The 15666-nt window shown below is 48.6% G+C and overlaps 1 protein-coding gene across 1 annotated transcript; it reads right to left on the minus strand.

Annotated features, from left to right (window-relative positions):
- Window positions 1-428: 428 nt before the first annotated feature.
- Window positions 429-9894, minus strand: LOC138354370 (uncharacterized). The gene is made up of 2 exons (XM_069308544.1): window positions 9847-9894; window positions 429-2147 (listed from the first exon to the last, which is right to left on the minus strand). The coding sequence occupies exons 1-2, from the start codon at window positions 9892-9894 to the stop codon at window positions 429-431; spliced, it is 1767 nt and encodes a 588-aa protein (XP_069164645.1).
- Between the last annotated feature and the right edge of the window lie 5772 nt (window positions 9895-15666).

Below are 15666 nucleotides of genomic sequence, written 5' to 3' on the forward strand. Positions count from 1 at the left end.
GGCCACAGTCATGAATGCAAAGTAATAAAGTAGTCATTCAAAAGAAAATTAATCGGCAACATAGACTTCTATGCAACAGTAACAAATACTTTGTACACAAATTACAACAGTTGAAAATGAACATTTAATTACGACTATTCAATCATTTTTAGTGTTTTGTCCTGAAGCTTGACACATCTTTTTAATGACAATACTTGCTATGTCTGGCTGAAATGTCTGTGCAGTTCCCACTTTGATCAGAAATGACAAGTGTCATTACGCAAGCACTTACGAACCTGTCCATCTTTTCTCAATCTTTGGCGGCTTTGTTTACAATTATTAAACAGTTAATGAGCTCCGGAGCACCCGGAGGCTGTTTATAACTATAACAACAGTTGATTGGCAAGTTTTCATGCTTGTAAACTGTTTAATAAATGTAACCAAAGCCGTCAAAGATTGAGGAAAGATGTACACGTTCGTAATTGAACTGGCGGCCTCCCAGGTGGATGTGGGACCCACTGGCGGCCTCCCAGGTGGATGTGAGACCCACTGGCGGCCTCCCAGGTGGATGTGGGACCCACTGGCGGCCTCCCAGGTGGATGTGAGACCCACTGGCGGCCTCCCAGGTGGATGTGAGACCCACTGGCGGCCTCCCAGGTGGATGTGGGACCCACTGGCGGCCTCCCAGGTGGATGTGAGACCCACTGGCGGCCTCCCAGGTGGATGTGGGACCCACTGGCGGCCTCCCAGGTGGATGTGAGACCCACTGGCGGCCTCCCAGGTGGATGTGGGACCACTGGCGGCCTCCCAGGTGGATGTGAGACCCACTGGCGGCCTCCCAGGTGGACGTGGGACCCACTGGCGGCCTCCCAGGTGGATGTGAGACCCACTGGCGGCCTCCCAGGTGGATGTGGGACCCACTGGCGGCCTCCCAGGTGGATGTGGGACCCACTGGCGGCCTCCCAGGTGGATGTGGGACCCACTGGCGGCCTCCCAGGTGGATGTGGGACCCACTGGCGGCCTCCCAGGTGGATGTGGGACCCACTGGCGGCCTCCCAGGTGGATGTGGGACCCACTGGCGGCCTCCCAGGTGGATGTGGGACCCACTGGCGGCCTCCCAGGTGGATGTGAGACCCACTGGCGGCCTCCCAGGTGGATGTGGGACCCACTGGCGGCCTCCCAGGTGGATGTGGGACCCACTGGCGGCCTCCCAGGTGGATGTGGGACCCACTGGCGGCCTCCCAGGTGGATGTGGGACCCACTGGCGGCCTCCCAGGTGGATGTGGGACCCACTGGCGGCCTCCCAGGTGGATGTGGGACCCACTGGCGGCCTCCCAGGTGGATGTGAGACCCACTGGCGGCCTCCCAGGTGGATGTGGGACCCACTGGCGGCCTCCCAGGTGGATGTGGGACCCACTGGCGGCCTCCCAGGTGGATGTGGGACCACTGGCGGCCTCCCAGGTGGATGTGGGACCACTGGCGGCCTCCCAGGTGGATGTGGGACCCACTGGCGGCCTCCCAGGTGGATGTGAGACCCACTGGCGGCCTCCCAGGTGGATGTGAGACCCACTGGCGGCCTCCCAGGTGGATGTGAGACCCACTGGCGGCCTCCCAGGTGGATGTGAGACCCACTGGCGGCCTCCCAGGTGGATGTGAGACCCACTGGCGGCCTCCCAGGTGGATGTGAGACCCACTGGCGGCCTCCCAGGTGGATGTGAGACCCACTGGCGGCCTCCCAGGTGGATGTGAGACCCACTGGCGGCGTCCCAGGTGGATGTGGGACCACTGGCGGCCTCCCAGGTGGATGTGGGACCACTGGCGGCCTCCCAGGTGGATGTGGGACCACTGGCGGCCTCCCAGGTGGATGTGAAACCCACTGGGGGCCTCCCAGGTGGATGTGGGACCACTGGCGGCCTCCCAGGTGGATGTGGGACCCACTGGCGGCCTCCCAGGTGGATGTGGGACCCACTGGCGGCCTCCCAGGTGGATGTGGGACCCACTGGCGGCCTCCCAGGTGGATGTGGGACCCACTGGCGGCCTCCCAGGTGGAGGTAGATGTGTAATATATGGGGTATATATATAGAAAGAGCCCTGTATGTGACAGGCTCGCCCCCACCTCGCCATAATAACAATGAATCACTGCTGTTCACCCAGCAGTGATTGGGTACCTGGTGGTTAAACAATTTGGCGGATTATTATAATGCAAATATTAATTAATTAATATACAGGTCTGCTATCCCAATATGTCTCCCGTACAACCATTTTAAGTACATTTTCTGCTTGAGTGAAGAGGCTGCCTCTGTAATTCGTGTTTAATTTTGTATATACATTTTGTATTATAATTTTGTACATGAGAATACAGTAATATGTATAGTTTATGTATGTAACACCTACCTTCCAATTAGAATAGCAAGATATAATGACAATCATATGCTTAAAATACTAATTATTTCAGCATTTATATATAGTAGCCTATACGAGTACACATACTATAGCAATAATAAAAAATTTTTTTAGCAAGACGTATATATATATATTTTAGTTCTAACATTCTTGTACATCCACTAGTCAGCTTAGAGTTTCATAATAGGACGAGGCTTATATATGAGCAGCAGCAGGCGCATGAGCAGGCTGCTCACTCCAATGGTCTTGTGCATCACCTCAAGTTGGATTGTCTTCCGATTGTGACAGTAATTCCCTTAACTTAAGGCAGTTGCATATTTTAAAAATCATACCAAATGTTTGTTCAGATAAAAGTACATATACATACAAGATGAGTTACAAACATAATGTTGGATTTCTAGAAAGAGCTAGTACATACAATGCCTAAGCATTAGAGATGTGAATATCGGGGTAGCCGGTCCACAAGAGAGAATACAATAGTATGGATGATGCCAGTTGTATACTTATTAAATCATCTGGTGACAGAATTATGATAGTCACTCCCTTCGGTCACGCTTGGCCCGGACATCGTTTTCTCTCGTAGCATTCCTTGTGAGAAAACTTTACTCTCCTCAGCTTTATAAATCCCCAGCGCGCGCGAGCGAGTACCTACTTTTATTTTTTGAACACGCTTAGGTATACACAGCACAGCTACCCTATCTTATACGAGACATCTCCCGTCACGCAGGGTGCAGTTGCACCTCCACAGATCTCCAGTATCAGCTCTTGATACTGGTAATCAAATCAATCAAATCAAATCAAATGTTTATTTAGGTAAGGTACATACATACAAGAGATATTACAAAGAGTGATGGATTTATAAATAGGGCTAGTACATACAATGCCTAAAGCCACTATTACGCAAAGCGTTTCGGGCATGAGAAACTTAAATGACTGAAGCTTAATACTAATTGAGCATAAAGAATAAAATGAGTTGAGAACAAATAAAAAAAGAGATAAAAAGGGGGAACATGGCTGAAAAAGCAGCACAAATACAATTTGGTCGACAAACAGCGTTGTTTAAAAAAAAAAAAAAGACATTGGTTGACAATAGAGGGGTAAGGTAGGTTACAGGGAATTTATTAGGTAGAGCTTCGTTTTTATCTTAAACTGGTTGACAGAGGTACAGTCTTTAACATGGTTGGGAAGGTCATCCCACATTCTGGGTCCCTTGATTTGTAGAGCATTTCTAGTTTGATTAAGTCGTACTCTTGGAATATCAAAACTGTGTTTATTTCTGGTGTGGTGCTCATGGGTTCTGTTACAACCTTCTATGAAGCTTTTGATGGCTCAAAAGGGCCACCACCTATGGGCTATTCATGCCCGTGCCACCATTTGGGTGGCTTAATCTTCATCAATCGATCAATTATCTTATACGAAGCCTTACAAAGTGTAGATCAAAAGCTAGCTGTAAGTTCATCTAATATCCCTCTCTCACAGGATAGTTAGTCATACATGGAATTAGGAGAGAACACTGCCTTCTGCCCGAAACGCTTTGCGTAATAGTGGCTTTAGGCATTGTATGTACTATGATGGGGGTGGAGTTTACCTGAGTGGTGATGGGGGTGGAGTTTACCTGAGTAGTGGTGGGGTGGAGTTTACCTGAGCGGTGATGGGGGTAGAGTTTACCTGAGCGGTGATGGGGGTGGAGTTTACATGAGCGGTGATGGGGGTGGAGTTTACCTGAGCGGTGATGGGGGTGGAGTTTACCTGAGCGGTGATGGGGTGGAGTTTACCTGAGCGGTGATGGGGGTGGAGTTTACCCGAGTGGTGATGGGGGTGGAGTTTACCCGAGTGGTGATGGGGGTGGAGTTTACCTGAGTGGTGATGGGGTGGAGTTTACCTGAGTGGTGATGGGGGTGGAGTTTACCTGAGCGGTGATGGGGGTGGAGTTTACCTGAGCGGTGATGGGGTGGAGTTTACCTGAGCGGTGATGGGGGTGGAGTTTACCTGAGCGGTGATGGGGGTGGAGTTTACCCGAGTGGTGATGGGGGTGGAGTTTACCCGAGTGGTGATGGGGGTGGAGTTTACCCGAGTGGTGATGGGGGTGGAGTTTACCCGAGTGGTGATGGGGTGGAGTTTACCTGAGTGGTGATGGGGTGGAGTTTACCTGAGTGGTGATGGGGTGGAGTTTACCTGAGTGGTGATGGGGTGGAGTTTACCTGAGTGGTGATGGGGTGGAGTTTACCTGAGTGGTGATGGGGTGGAGTTTACCTGAGTGGTGATGGGGTGGAGTTTACCTGAGTGGTGATGGGGTGGAGTTTACCTGAGTGGTGATGGGGTGGAGTTTACCTGAGTGGTGATGGGGTGGAGTTTACCTGAGTGGTGATGGGGTGGAGTTTACCTGAGTGGTGATGGGGTGGAGTTTACCTGAGTGGTGATGGGGTGGAGTTTACCTGAGTGGTGATGGGGTGGAGTTTACCTGAGTGGTGATGGGGTGGAGTTTACCTGAGTGGTGATGGGGTGGAGTTTACCTGAGTGGTGATGGGGTGGAGTTTACCTGAGTGGTGATGGGGTGGAGTTTACCTGAGTGGTGATGGGGTGGAGTTTACCTGAGTGGTGATGGGGTGGAGTTTACCTGAGTGGTGATGGGGTGGAGTTTACCTGAGTGGTGATGGGGTGGAGTTTACCTGAGTGGTGATGGGGTGGAGTTTACCTGAGTGGTGATGGGGTGGAGTTTACCTGAGTGGTGATGGGGTGGAGTTTACCTGAGTGGTGATGGGGTGGAGTTTACCTGAGTGGTGATGGGGTGGAGTTTACCTGAGTGGTGATGGGGTGGAGTTTACCTGAGTGGTGATGGGGTGGAGTTTACCTGAGTGGTGATGGGGTGGAGTTTACCTGAGTGGTGATGGGGTGGAGTTTACCTGAGTGGTGATGGGGTGGAGTTTACCTGAGTGGTGATGGGGTGGAGTTTACCTGAGTGGTGATGGGGTGGAGTTTACCTGAGTGGTGATGGGGTGGAGTTTACCTGAGTGGTGATGGGGTGGAGTTTACCTGAGTGGTGATGGGGTGGAGTTTACCTGAGTGGTGATGGGGTGGAGTTTACCTGAGTGGTGATGGGGTGGAGTTTACCTGAGTGGTGATGGGGTGGAGTTTACCTGAGTGGTGATGGGGTGGAGTTTACCTGAGTGGTGATGGGGTGGAGTTTACCTGAGTGGTGATGGGGTGGAGTTTACCTGAGTGGTGATGGGGTGGAGTTTACCTGAGTGGTGATGGGGTGGAGTTTACCTGAGTGGTGATGGGGTGGAGTTTACCTGAGTGGTGATGGGGTGGAGTTTACCTGAGTGGTGATGGGGTGGAGTTTACCTGAGTGGTGATGGGGTGGAGTTTACCTGAGTGGTGATGGGGTGGAGTTTACCTGAGTGGTGATGGGGTGGAGTTTACCTGAGTGGTGATGGGGTGGAGTTTACCTGAGTGGTGATGGGGTGGAGTTTACCTGAGTGGTGATGGGGTGGAGTTTACCTGAGTGGTGATGGGGTGGAGTTTACCTGAGTGGTGATGGGGTGGAGTTTACCTGAGTGGTGATGGGGTGGAGTTTACCTGAGTGGTGATGGGGTGGAGTTTACCTGAGTGGTGATGGGGTGGAGTTTACCTGAGTGGTGATGGGGTGGAGTTTACCTGAGTGGTGATGGGGTGGAGTTTACCTGAGTGGTGATGGGGTGGAGTTTACCTGAGTGGTGATGGGGTGGAGTTTACCTGAGTGGTGATGGGGTGGAGTTTACCTGAGTGGTGATGGGGTGGAGTTTACCTGAGTGGTGATGGGGTGGAGTTTACCTGAGTGGTGATGGGGTGGAGTTTACCTGAGTGGTGATGGGGTGGAGTTTACCTGAGTGGTGATGGGGTGGAGCTTACCTGAGTGGTGATGGGGTGGAGTTTACCTGAGTGGTGATGGGGTGGAGTTTACCTGAGTGGTGATGGGGTGGAGTTTACCTGAGTGGTGATGGGGTGGAGTTTACCTGAGTGGTGATGGGGTGGAGTTTACCTGAGTGGTGATGGGGTGGAGTGTACCTAATAAGGTTTACCTATGCCCCGCCAACAAGCTGTATTCTACCTATACCTTATAATTTACCCCTGAGGTTCGAATCCTTGTGGCCCTGATCTACCTTGTCTATTCCCTTGAGTGAGTGAGAACAAGTGTGTGTGTATTCACCTATTTGTACCAGCAGGATCGAGCTCTAGTTCTTGGAACCCGTTTTTTAGCCGTTGGTTGTCTAATGCAATGACTCCTGGCCTGTCTGTCATACCTGCTGTAAAAGTTATGACTGGAGTAAGCCTCTACAACCTGTTCCTTTTGGTCATTCCATTTACTCATTCCCCGCACGCTAGAGGAAAGCTTTATAACATCTCTGCATGACACACCTAACGCTGTGTAATTACCTAAGTGTAGTTACCGGATGAGAGCTACGCTCGTGGTGTCCCGTCTTCCCAACACCCTTTGTTATATAACGCTTTGAAACTACTGACGGTCTTGGCCTCCACCACCTTCTCACCTAACTTGTTCCAACCGTCTACCACTCTGTTTGCGAAAGTGAATTTTCTTATGTTTCTTCGCCATTTGTGTTTAACTAATTTAAATCTATGACCTTGTTCTTAAAGTTCCAGGTCTCAGGAAATCTTCCCTATCGATTTTATCAATTCCTGTTACTATTTTGTATGTAGTGATCATATCACCTCTTTTTCTTGTGTCTTCTAGTTTTGGCATATTTAATGCCTCTAACCTCTCCTCGTAGCTCTTGCCCTTCAGTTCTGGGAGCCACTTAGTAGCATGTCTTTGCACCTTTTCCAGTTTGTTGATGTGCTTCTTAAGATATGGGCACCACACAACAGCTGCATATTCTAGCTTTGGCCTAACAAAAGTCGTGAACAATTTCTTTAGTATATCGCCATCCATGTATTTAAAAGCAATTCTGAAGTTAGAAAGCGTGGCATAGGCTCCTCGCACAATATTCTTTATGTGGTCCTCAGGTGATAGTTTTCTATCTAGAACCACTCCTAGATCTCTCTCTTTATCAGAATTCTTTAAAGATTTCTCACATAATATATAGGTTGTGTGGCGTCTGTTCTTCTATTCCACATTCCATAACATGGCATTTATTAACATTAAATTCCATTTGCCAAGTGGTGCTCCATATACTTATTTTGTCCAGGTCTTCTTGAAGGGCATGACAATCATCTAAGTTTCTTATCCTTCCTATTATCTTAGCATCATCAGCAAACATGTTCATATAATTCTGTATACCAACTGGTAGATCATTTATGTAGACAATAAACATCACTGGTGCAAGAACTGAACCCTGTGGTACTCCACTTGTGACATTTCTCCAGTCCGATACATTGCCTCTGATCACAGCCCTCATTTTTCTATCACTCAGAACATTTTTCATCCATGTTAGAAGCTTACCTGTCACCCCTCCAATATTTTCCAGTTTCCAGAACAACCTCTTATGTGGAACTCTGTCGAAAGCCTTTTTTTTTTAGTTCCAGATAGATGCAGTCAACCCAACCATCTCTTTCCTGTAATATATATATATGTGTGTGTGTGTGTGTGTGTGTGTGTGTGTATGATAAACTCACAACCGTCGTAAAACAGTACTTTCTATCTCTCACACTTTTCCATGAACCAGGAACGTATTCAATAATTGACATGACAAGAGCCAACGCAGACTTCACGTGAACAGTACCGCAGCCGCGGGATCACTTCCCACTGCCTTACAGAGTTTCTCCCCTAGGGAGCACGTGAGCCTCACACGCTGCCTTACGAGTCATTATGTATGAGAGTGAAGAGAGAGAGCGAGAGGTGTGAAAGCCAACCCATTCTTCAGCATTACGTCTAAGTCAAATACTAACTTATGTAGAGTTTAAGTTAGCATTTGACTTGCAGAGTAGCACCCGCTCCCTTTCCAGCCCGTTGCCGCCGCTTAGTAGGCGCCTGCTGGAGTGTGATGAACTTGGGACGGCTTGTCCTCTGTTCTTTTGAAGCCGGGTGCTCCTCCTGCTGTCCTCTCCAATTTTCCTGGTAGCTTTTTTCCACTTCCTCATATTTCGTTTTTCCTTCCCACCTCTTCTCCTTTCAGATTTTCCCTTCCTGCCGACTTTTTGCCATTCCACGATGCACCCCTGGAGGGGGGGGGGGGGGCGCATCTTGTCGGGTGTCCTATCCTCTAATTGTGGCTCTATGGAGGGTATGGGGGCTTATTCGTCGATGAATTTTTTTCTGTTCGTTTTTATACTTTTTTTTTTGACCCCTCCTTTAACTTCTCAGACTCATGGGGCAGGCGACCAAGCCCTCGAATCGAACTGTGCTGTAGGGCGTGCTCTGTAGCCCCCGCTACCTTGGGCCCTGACCATGCTACTGCTGACTCTCCCAAATGACACTCTCTGACCCCCTTGCGCCTCTGTTGATGAGCCCCAAGCTCCCAGTGGTGACCACATCACCTGGTGTGGCTCCGTCTCGTTGTCACAACTGCGCCTTTGTTTGGCCCTGCTACTTCTCTCTGCTACGTGGACTAAGTATTTTTATCTTATTCATGTTGACCCTACTCGTCCTGATGATTTATTCCTCGATAAATACCTTGTTGATTCGGTGGATACATTAGTTACTCTTAACCCCACCCGTAGTGGTACACGTGTTGTTGCAGCTCCTTCTCCGGAAGTGGATGATTGCTTGTCTTCGTTGTCCTGCATTGATGACCCCATGTTCAGATCTCCAAACATGCTCGGTTAAATGCCAGCATGGGCACAGTTCTTCTCCCGTACCTTCTTATGACTGGTGATAGGGAACTGTTAGACTGCCAAGAGTATATTAAACATATAATTGTGGCCCAAGGCCATTCTATCCTCCAGATTGATACCTTCACTCGACCCCCTTCGTGGTCGTCGCCGTCAGCCTCTTCGTTTTGAAGGTCACGTTTAATGGTAGGTCCCTTCCCTCTTCAGTCATTCTTGCTGGTGCCAGATGCTCCCTGCAGGAGTACATCTCCTCTCCTCCCCTCTGCTTCAGGTTATCTTGAGATCTTGAGGTTATCTTGAGATGATTTCGGGGCTTTAGCGTCCCCGCGGCCCGGTCCTCGACCAGGCCTCCACCCCCAGGAAGCAGCCCGTGACAGCTGACTAACACCCAGGTACCTATTTTACTGCTAGGTAACAGGGGTATAGGGTGAAAGAAACTCTGCCCATTGTTTCTCGCCGGCGCCTGGGATCGAACCCAGGACCACAGGATCACAAGTCCAGCGTGCTGTCCGCTCGGCCGACCGGCTCCCTAGGGCAGCACAAGGCGATTCTAGAGTTTTGCTAGAAGTCTGTTTTCTATTCTATTTTCTATCTATTTCTGTTTTCTGTTTTTCTGCCACATAAACCACAGTCTGTGGTGTATGTGGTTCACCGTTTTGAGGCCTTGGACCGGACACCCCACCACAACCACCTCACCTGCTCCTTTTCGTTCTGGGCCAGAGGGCCTTTCTCCTGGTTCTCCATCTGGTGTTTCCTTTCTTCCGAGTCTTCCTTGTCTCCTGTGTCCTCTTTCCATTCTCGCTCCAATCCTTCTTCTCAGCTCTTCTCTCTGTCTCTTGACCCTCCTCACCGCCTGTCTATTTGGGCCATTTTCAATACTCCCAATTTTTCTCCTGTAGAGACTGTCGAGCATGTCACCCGGTACATTGCTGATGGCATGCCTGTCTCTGTCAGGAACGTAAGCCTGGCTCCTATCCTTCCTCCTCCCCGGCGGGTAAGGGGCTTCAATATATTCTTCACCTTCCGACTCCGACACTATCCCTGCTTCCCCTAACTTTTCAGTGGTGGAGTCATCTGTCCCAGCTATGGAGGTTCCCTTGGTACTTGATCTTCTCTTGGATACTGCCCTTCATCTGGTGCACTCTCCTGTTTTTGTCATTCCTGCCCCTGATTCCCCTGACCGCGCCTTTTCAATGACTCCTCCAGCTCCGGACTCTGTCAGTTCGCCTTTGGCCTGTCCTCCCGCTCCCTTGCATCCATTATCTTTGCTAGCTTTTCCTATGTCTCGTCGCCCTGATTTCACTGATCCTGGGCCAGATCTTATTTAGTCTACTGTGTTCTTTGCCTTTATTTTTCTCTTTTGTTATCTCTATTTCTGTTCTCTTTTGTTTGTTCTTCAATGGAATAGTCGTGGTTTTTATGCCAACTTCCATGAACTCTAACTTCTGATTGCGCAGTTTTCACCGCTTTGTGTTTGTCTACAGGAGCGGATGCTTGGCGCTCATCCTGGTCGCTTCTGTGGTTATTCCTTTCTCTCTCCCCCTCCAGCTCTTGCTGGGGCCCATAACTCTACTGTTCTCTTGATGAGTACTGATATTCCCTTCATCCCCCTACTTTTTCAGTCGCCCATTCAGTGTTCTGTAGCCCGTATCTTTGTGAGTAAATGGTATATACTTTGTTCTGTTTATTTCCCTCCAAAAGATACCATTTTCTCCTCCTGATCTTAAGCACCTGTTGGACTCCTTATCAGAGTTTGTGCTCCTTTTGGGTGATTTCAACTGTTGGCATACTCTCCGGGTGAGTCCTGACACACACCCGGGGCTGCCCTTTCCTGTCTTGATCCTTCTCTCTGTTCATCTTCTCTTTATTTGGACTTCACCTGGCAGGTTCTTGATGACCTCGATAACAGTGACCATTTCCCCATCCTTGTCACCTCCTCTTTTCACCCTCCCTTCTCTCTCCCCTAGGTGGCAGTTTGCCAAGGTTGACTGGAATCTCTTCACCTTACATGCTCCTCTTTCCGACTCTTATGATCTGCCTCTACCCGGGGTCCTCCTATTTTATGACAGTTTTTGATGAAGTCTTCTGCTCTGTTCCTCCCTCTGCTTCCCATGGTGCGCGGATGTGAGTTCCCTGATGGAATGCAGAATGTTTTCGTATTGTCTGCTTTAAGCGTTGTCTGGAAGAAACACTGTCGCCGATGGACGCCCGATTCTTTTCTTTTGTTTCGGAAGGCTTGTACTGTCGGAAGGCTTGTACTGTCGGAAGGCTTGTACTGTCGGAAGGCTTGTACTGTCGGAAGGCTTGTACTGTCGGAAGGCTTGTACTGTATGGATGGCCCTACGGGCCACCCATATGGCTAAGCATGAGAGTTGGAGATCTTTCGTTTCCACCACTACGTCTGACACTCCTCTGCCCCTGATCTGGAAGAAAATCTGCAAGGTAGTGGACAAGTTTGTTCCAGATGTCTTGCCAGTTATTCACCTCCGTGGTTCTATTGTGGGTGATCCGTTGTCGGTCGCGACCGAACTGGGTTTATAGTTTTCGACTGTTACCTTCGGTTCTCATCTTCCTTCTTTCCTTACTTGTAAACCCCTTCTTGAATCTTGTCCCTTAGATTTTCGCAATCATCTTCAGCTCCCCTATAACTATCCTTTCTCTTTCTCTCAGAACTCCAGTCTGCCCTGGCCCTCTGCGGGTTCTATGGCGGCGGGCTCAGATGATATTCATTATGAGATGCTTCATCATCTCCCTTTATGCACGTTTCAATATTTACTGAATGTTTATAACCGTGTCTGAGAGTCGTCGTCAGTCCCTGAGGACTGGCTTGAGGCGGCTATTCTTCCTTTTCGGAAACCTGATTCTCTAGGGTCATCTGTTAAACACTTCCGCCCTCATTGCTATCACGAGCTGCGTCTTCATACTCTATGGGCGTATGATCAATGTCCGTTTAATGTGGTTCTTGGAACACCATCGCCACCTCTCCCCTTTTTAATTTGGCTTTCGCAAGTGTCACAGCACGACTGATGTCCTCGTGAGCATGAAGGTCTATAGTCGTGCTGCCTTTGCTGCGAAAACGTCGGTAGTTGCTGTCCTTTTTAACCTGGAAAAATCATATGACTTCACCTGGTGATACCATATTCTGTCCCAACTCTGTTTTTTTGTACTTGGTGGTAATCGCCCTCTCTTCCTCCAGAGTGTGGCTTGATGCACTCTCTTATTCTTTTATTCGGCAATATAGGTGTCCCCCAAGGTGGTGTTCAAAGCACTAATTTTTTCTTGGTTACCCTCAATGGTCTTCTTTCCTCCCTTCCCTCTGGCATTTTCTCATCTATGTTGATGATCTTACCCTCTGCTGTAAGGGTGATGACTCGCCTTTCCTCCAGTGGTGGTTTCAACTTGCGTTTGGTGCCGTGTCGTCCGGAGCCACCAGTCGTGGCTTCAAGTTCCCTCTGGCTAAGACTTGTGCTATGACCTTCTGTTACTCCTACCACCATAACCGGTGGTGGGAAACGGCTCTGGCGAGGTTACATATTGGCCATACCCGTTTAACTCACGGACACTTAATGGAGCGCCACCCTGCTTCTTATTGTCCAAACTGCAGTGGCCTTCTTACAGTCGCACATATCCTTGTTGAATGTCAGGACTTCCAGGACGTGTGTGTGTGTATCTCTTGCTTCCCAACCGTCCCTCACGGTCACTTGTACCTTGATAGAATTCTTGGTGAATCGTATGCCTTTGATGTTGTTTGCTTTGTGGGCTTTTGTTCTTGTATTGGCATCCTTAGTGATATTTAGCGCCCTATGACTATCCCGCACATTTGACAGTGCTACATAGCCTCCCCAGCTTGGTGCCTTCTTTTGATAATTACTTACTTGCACAGCAGCAACCCATTGATGTGATGCAAGGCTCATACTGCAAAGTAATGTCTGCTTTATCCGTTTAGCATTATTATTGTGTCTACATTCTGTTTATTTATTTGTTGAATTCATATGTTTAATGGTGGATGTGGCTCAGTATCATTAAATTGGACATTCCAGTGAACTGATTCTTTAGCGTCCCTCGGCCACCAGGCGTGCCAACCTGTCCGTCTGATCATTGATCTTGCAATCAACGTCGACAACCAACAGACAATGTATTCATCGACGACCATATTTGAAGTTATAAGTAATGGTAATGCCTTCTCACTGACATAATAACACAGGATAAAAAAACCCACTTGTGTATTTGTGAAATTTATGTAAGGAAAGTCTTTCGCACTCTCCTGAGGAGCTTTGTCAAGGTCTGTGTGTGATTAGGACGAGACTTACGTCTCAACGTCTAATGACTTATTTTTTGTGTTGATTCCAATCTCTCGAGTATGTAAGAGCCTTGTCGGGGTGTGTTACCTGTTGGTCAACCGTGGTGGCGGCTGTGGGTGAAGGTGGGCGGCACGGTTACATCCCTGTACCAGCAGCTGCTGGGGCTGTATTAGCGCGGGCTGTACCCGGTAATATCTCTGTACCAGGCAGGGGATAGGAATGCCTTAGTGAAAGCCGCGTGTTTCCGCAGGAATCTTTGTTTCCATCCTTGTGTTATAGTGGCGTGCTGGCTGGGATGTGGACGTCTAGTGTGCGCGCTGCCTCCGGCTCGGCACCGACATAATAATTCACTTTTGTCCTTGTGACCAAAGGTTTTGTAGGCGGACGAATATAGGGATTAAGTTTACATTGCCTGAAGGCGTAAGGTTTCTTGGAGAGTTTGACTTTGAACATTTCGGTCTCGAGTGTAGAGGCATTGTTAGTGGCACTGTCTAGTGGACCGCGCAGGAGAAGCCAGCAGCTGCTGCATGGGTGGACGTGGTGTGGACATGGTGTAGTGGTGTTAGTAGAGTGGTGTGGACATGGTGTAGTGGTGTTAGTAGAGTGGTGTGGACATGGTGTAGTGGTGTTAGTAGAGTGGTGTGGACATGGTGTAGTGGTGTTAGTAGAGTGGTGTGGACATGGTGTAGTGGTGTTAGTAGAGTGGTGTGGACATGGTGTAGTGGTGTTAGTAGAGTGGTGTGGACATGGTGTAGTGGTGTTAGTAGAGTGGTGTGGACAAGGTGTAGTGGTGTTAGTAGAGTGGTGTGGACAAGGTGTAGTGGTGTTAGTAGAGTGGTGTGGACATGGTGTAGTGGTGTTAGTAGAGTGGTGTGGACATGGTGTAGTGGTGTTAGTAGAGTGGTGTGGACAAGGTGTAGTGGTGTTAGTAGAGTGGTGTGGACATGGTGTAGTGGTGTTAGTAGAGTGGTGTGGACATGGTGTAGTGGTGTTAGTAGAGTGGTGTGGACATGGTGTAGTGGTGTTAGTAGAGTGGTGTGGACAAGGTGTAGTGGTGTTAGTAGAGTGGTGTGGACAAGGTGTAGTGTGTTAAGGTGTAGCTTGTGCTCGTGCTCTGAGTGTGCTTGAGGCTGTTTCTTGCTTCATCCTGGTGGGTCAAAGCTCCGTGGCAACAGTCGCTCAATAGCCCGTTCTTTTCATTTGCCACAACGTGCAAAATACGAAGTGCTAACCTATCCAGGAACGTACGAACCCAAGCTACCGAACTAACCTAACCAACCGATGTATAGAAAACGTGGGTATTTGTGAGCCGCTACTTTTCCTAGTACTTTGTAGTTTGAACCGTGGAGACCATAGGGTAGAGAATGAGAGGTGTTATGGAGAGGTCGGGATGGTGAGAGTGGTGGAGGCTTGTAGCCTTGTGGGACGAGTCACATCCACTTGTAGGTGGTTGTATACTTGATGGTTGTAGGTTGTCTACAACCAACATCAAGGTTGCATACTTGATGTAGGCGAGGGTGAAGAGCGGTCATCATCGCTCTATTGTTACAAGGCAGGTTAGGGTCTTTGACGACTCTCAGGAGACTCTAAGATGTATCCGGTGTCCTCTCTCAAGATGTTGAGAGCTGACACCGCTATTACGGACCGTATTGTTGCTCCAAGTGGCTCCGGGGATGGGTCACCCCCACCTTCCCCCCCCCCCTCTAAACAATCCCCCCCCATCACCTCCAAGGAAGGGGGTGGGGGCCCAACACCACCGCCTCTACCATGCTTCTTCACACATTTATTTATTTATTTATTTATTTATATATATATATATATATATATATACAAGAAGGTACATTGGGATTGTGAGGATATATAGTATAGTAATTACAATCTTGTAAAGCCACTAGTACGCGAAGCATTTCGGGCAGGTCCTTAATCTAAGAAAATTTTAAGTAGGTAAATACTTGCAAAATTTATAAAAAATGATAAGTTACAAAGCAAGAAAGAAAAGAAAAGAAAAGATGAGAGAAAACTGTAGGTATATTAAAGCACATAGGTAGCTCTGATTGATTGCAATGACAGCTTGAATGGTAGTTTAACAAAAATTAGAAGGCACAACACAGCATATGGCTAGCACATAAAAGAAGACAGCAATGAACACAATGATAAAGTTGTTTGGATTAGGTACATAAAGATTGGGAGATTGGGTAACACTAGATACAGAGCA

Source organism: Procambarus clarkii, chromosome 62, assembly GCF_040958095.1.
Source record: "Procambarus clarkii isolate CNS0578487 chromosome 62, FALCON_Pclarkii_2.0, whole genome shotgun sequence".
NCBI lineage: Eukaryota > Metazoa > Arthropoda > Malacostraca > Decapoda > Cambaridae > Procambarus > Procambarus clarkii.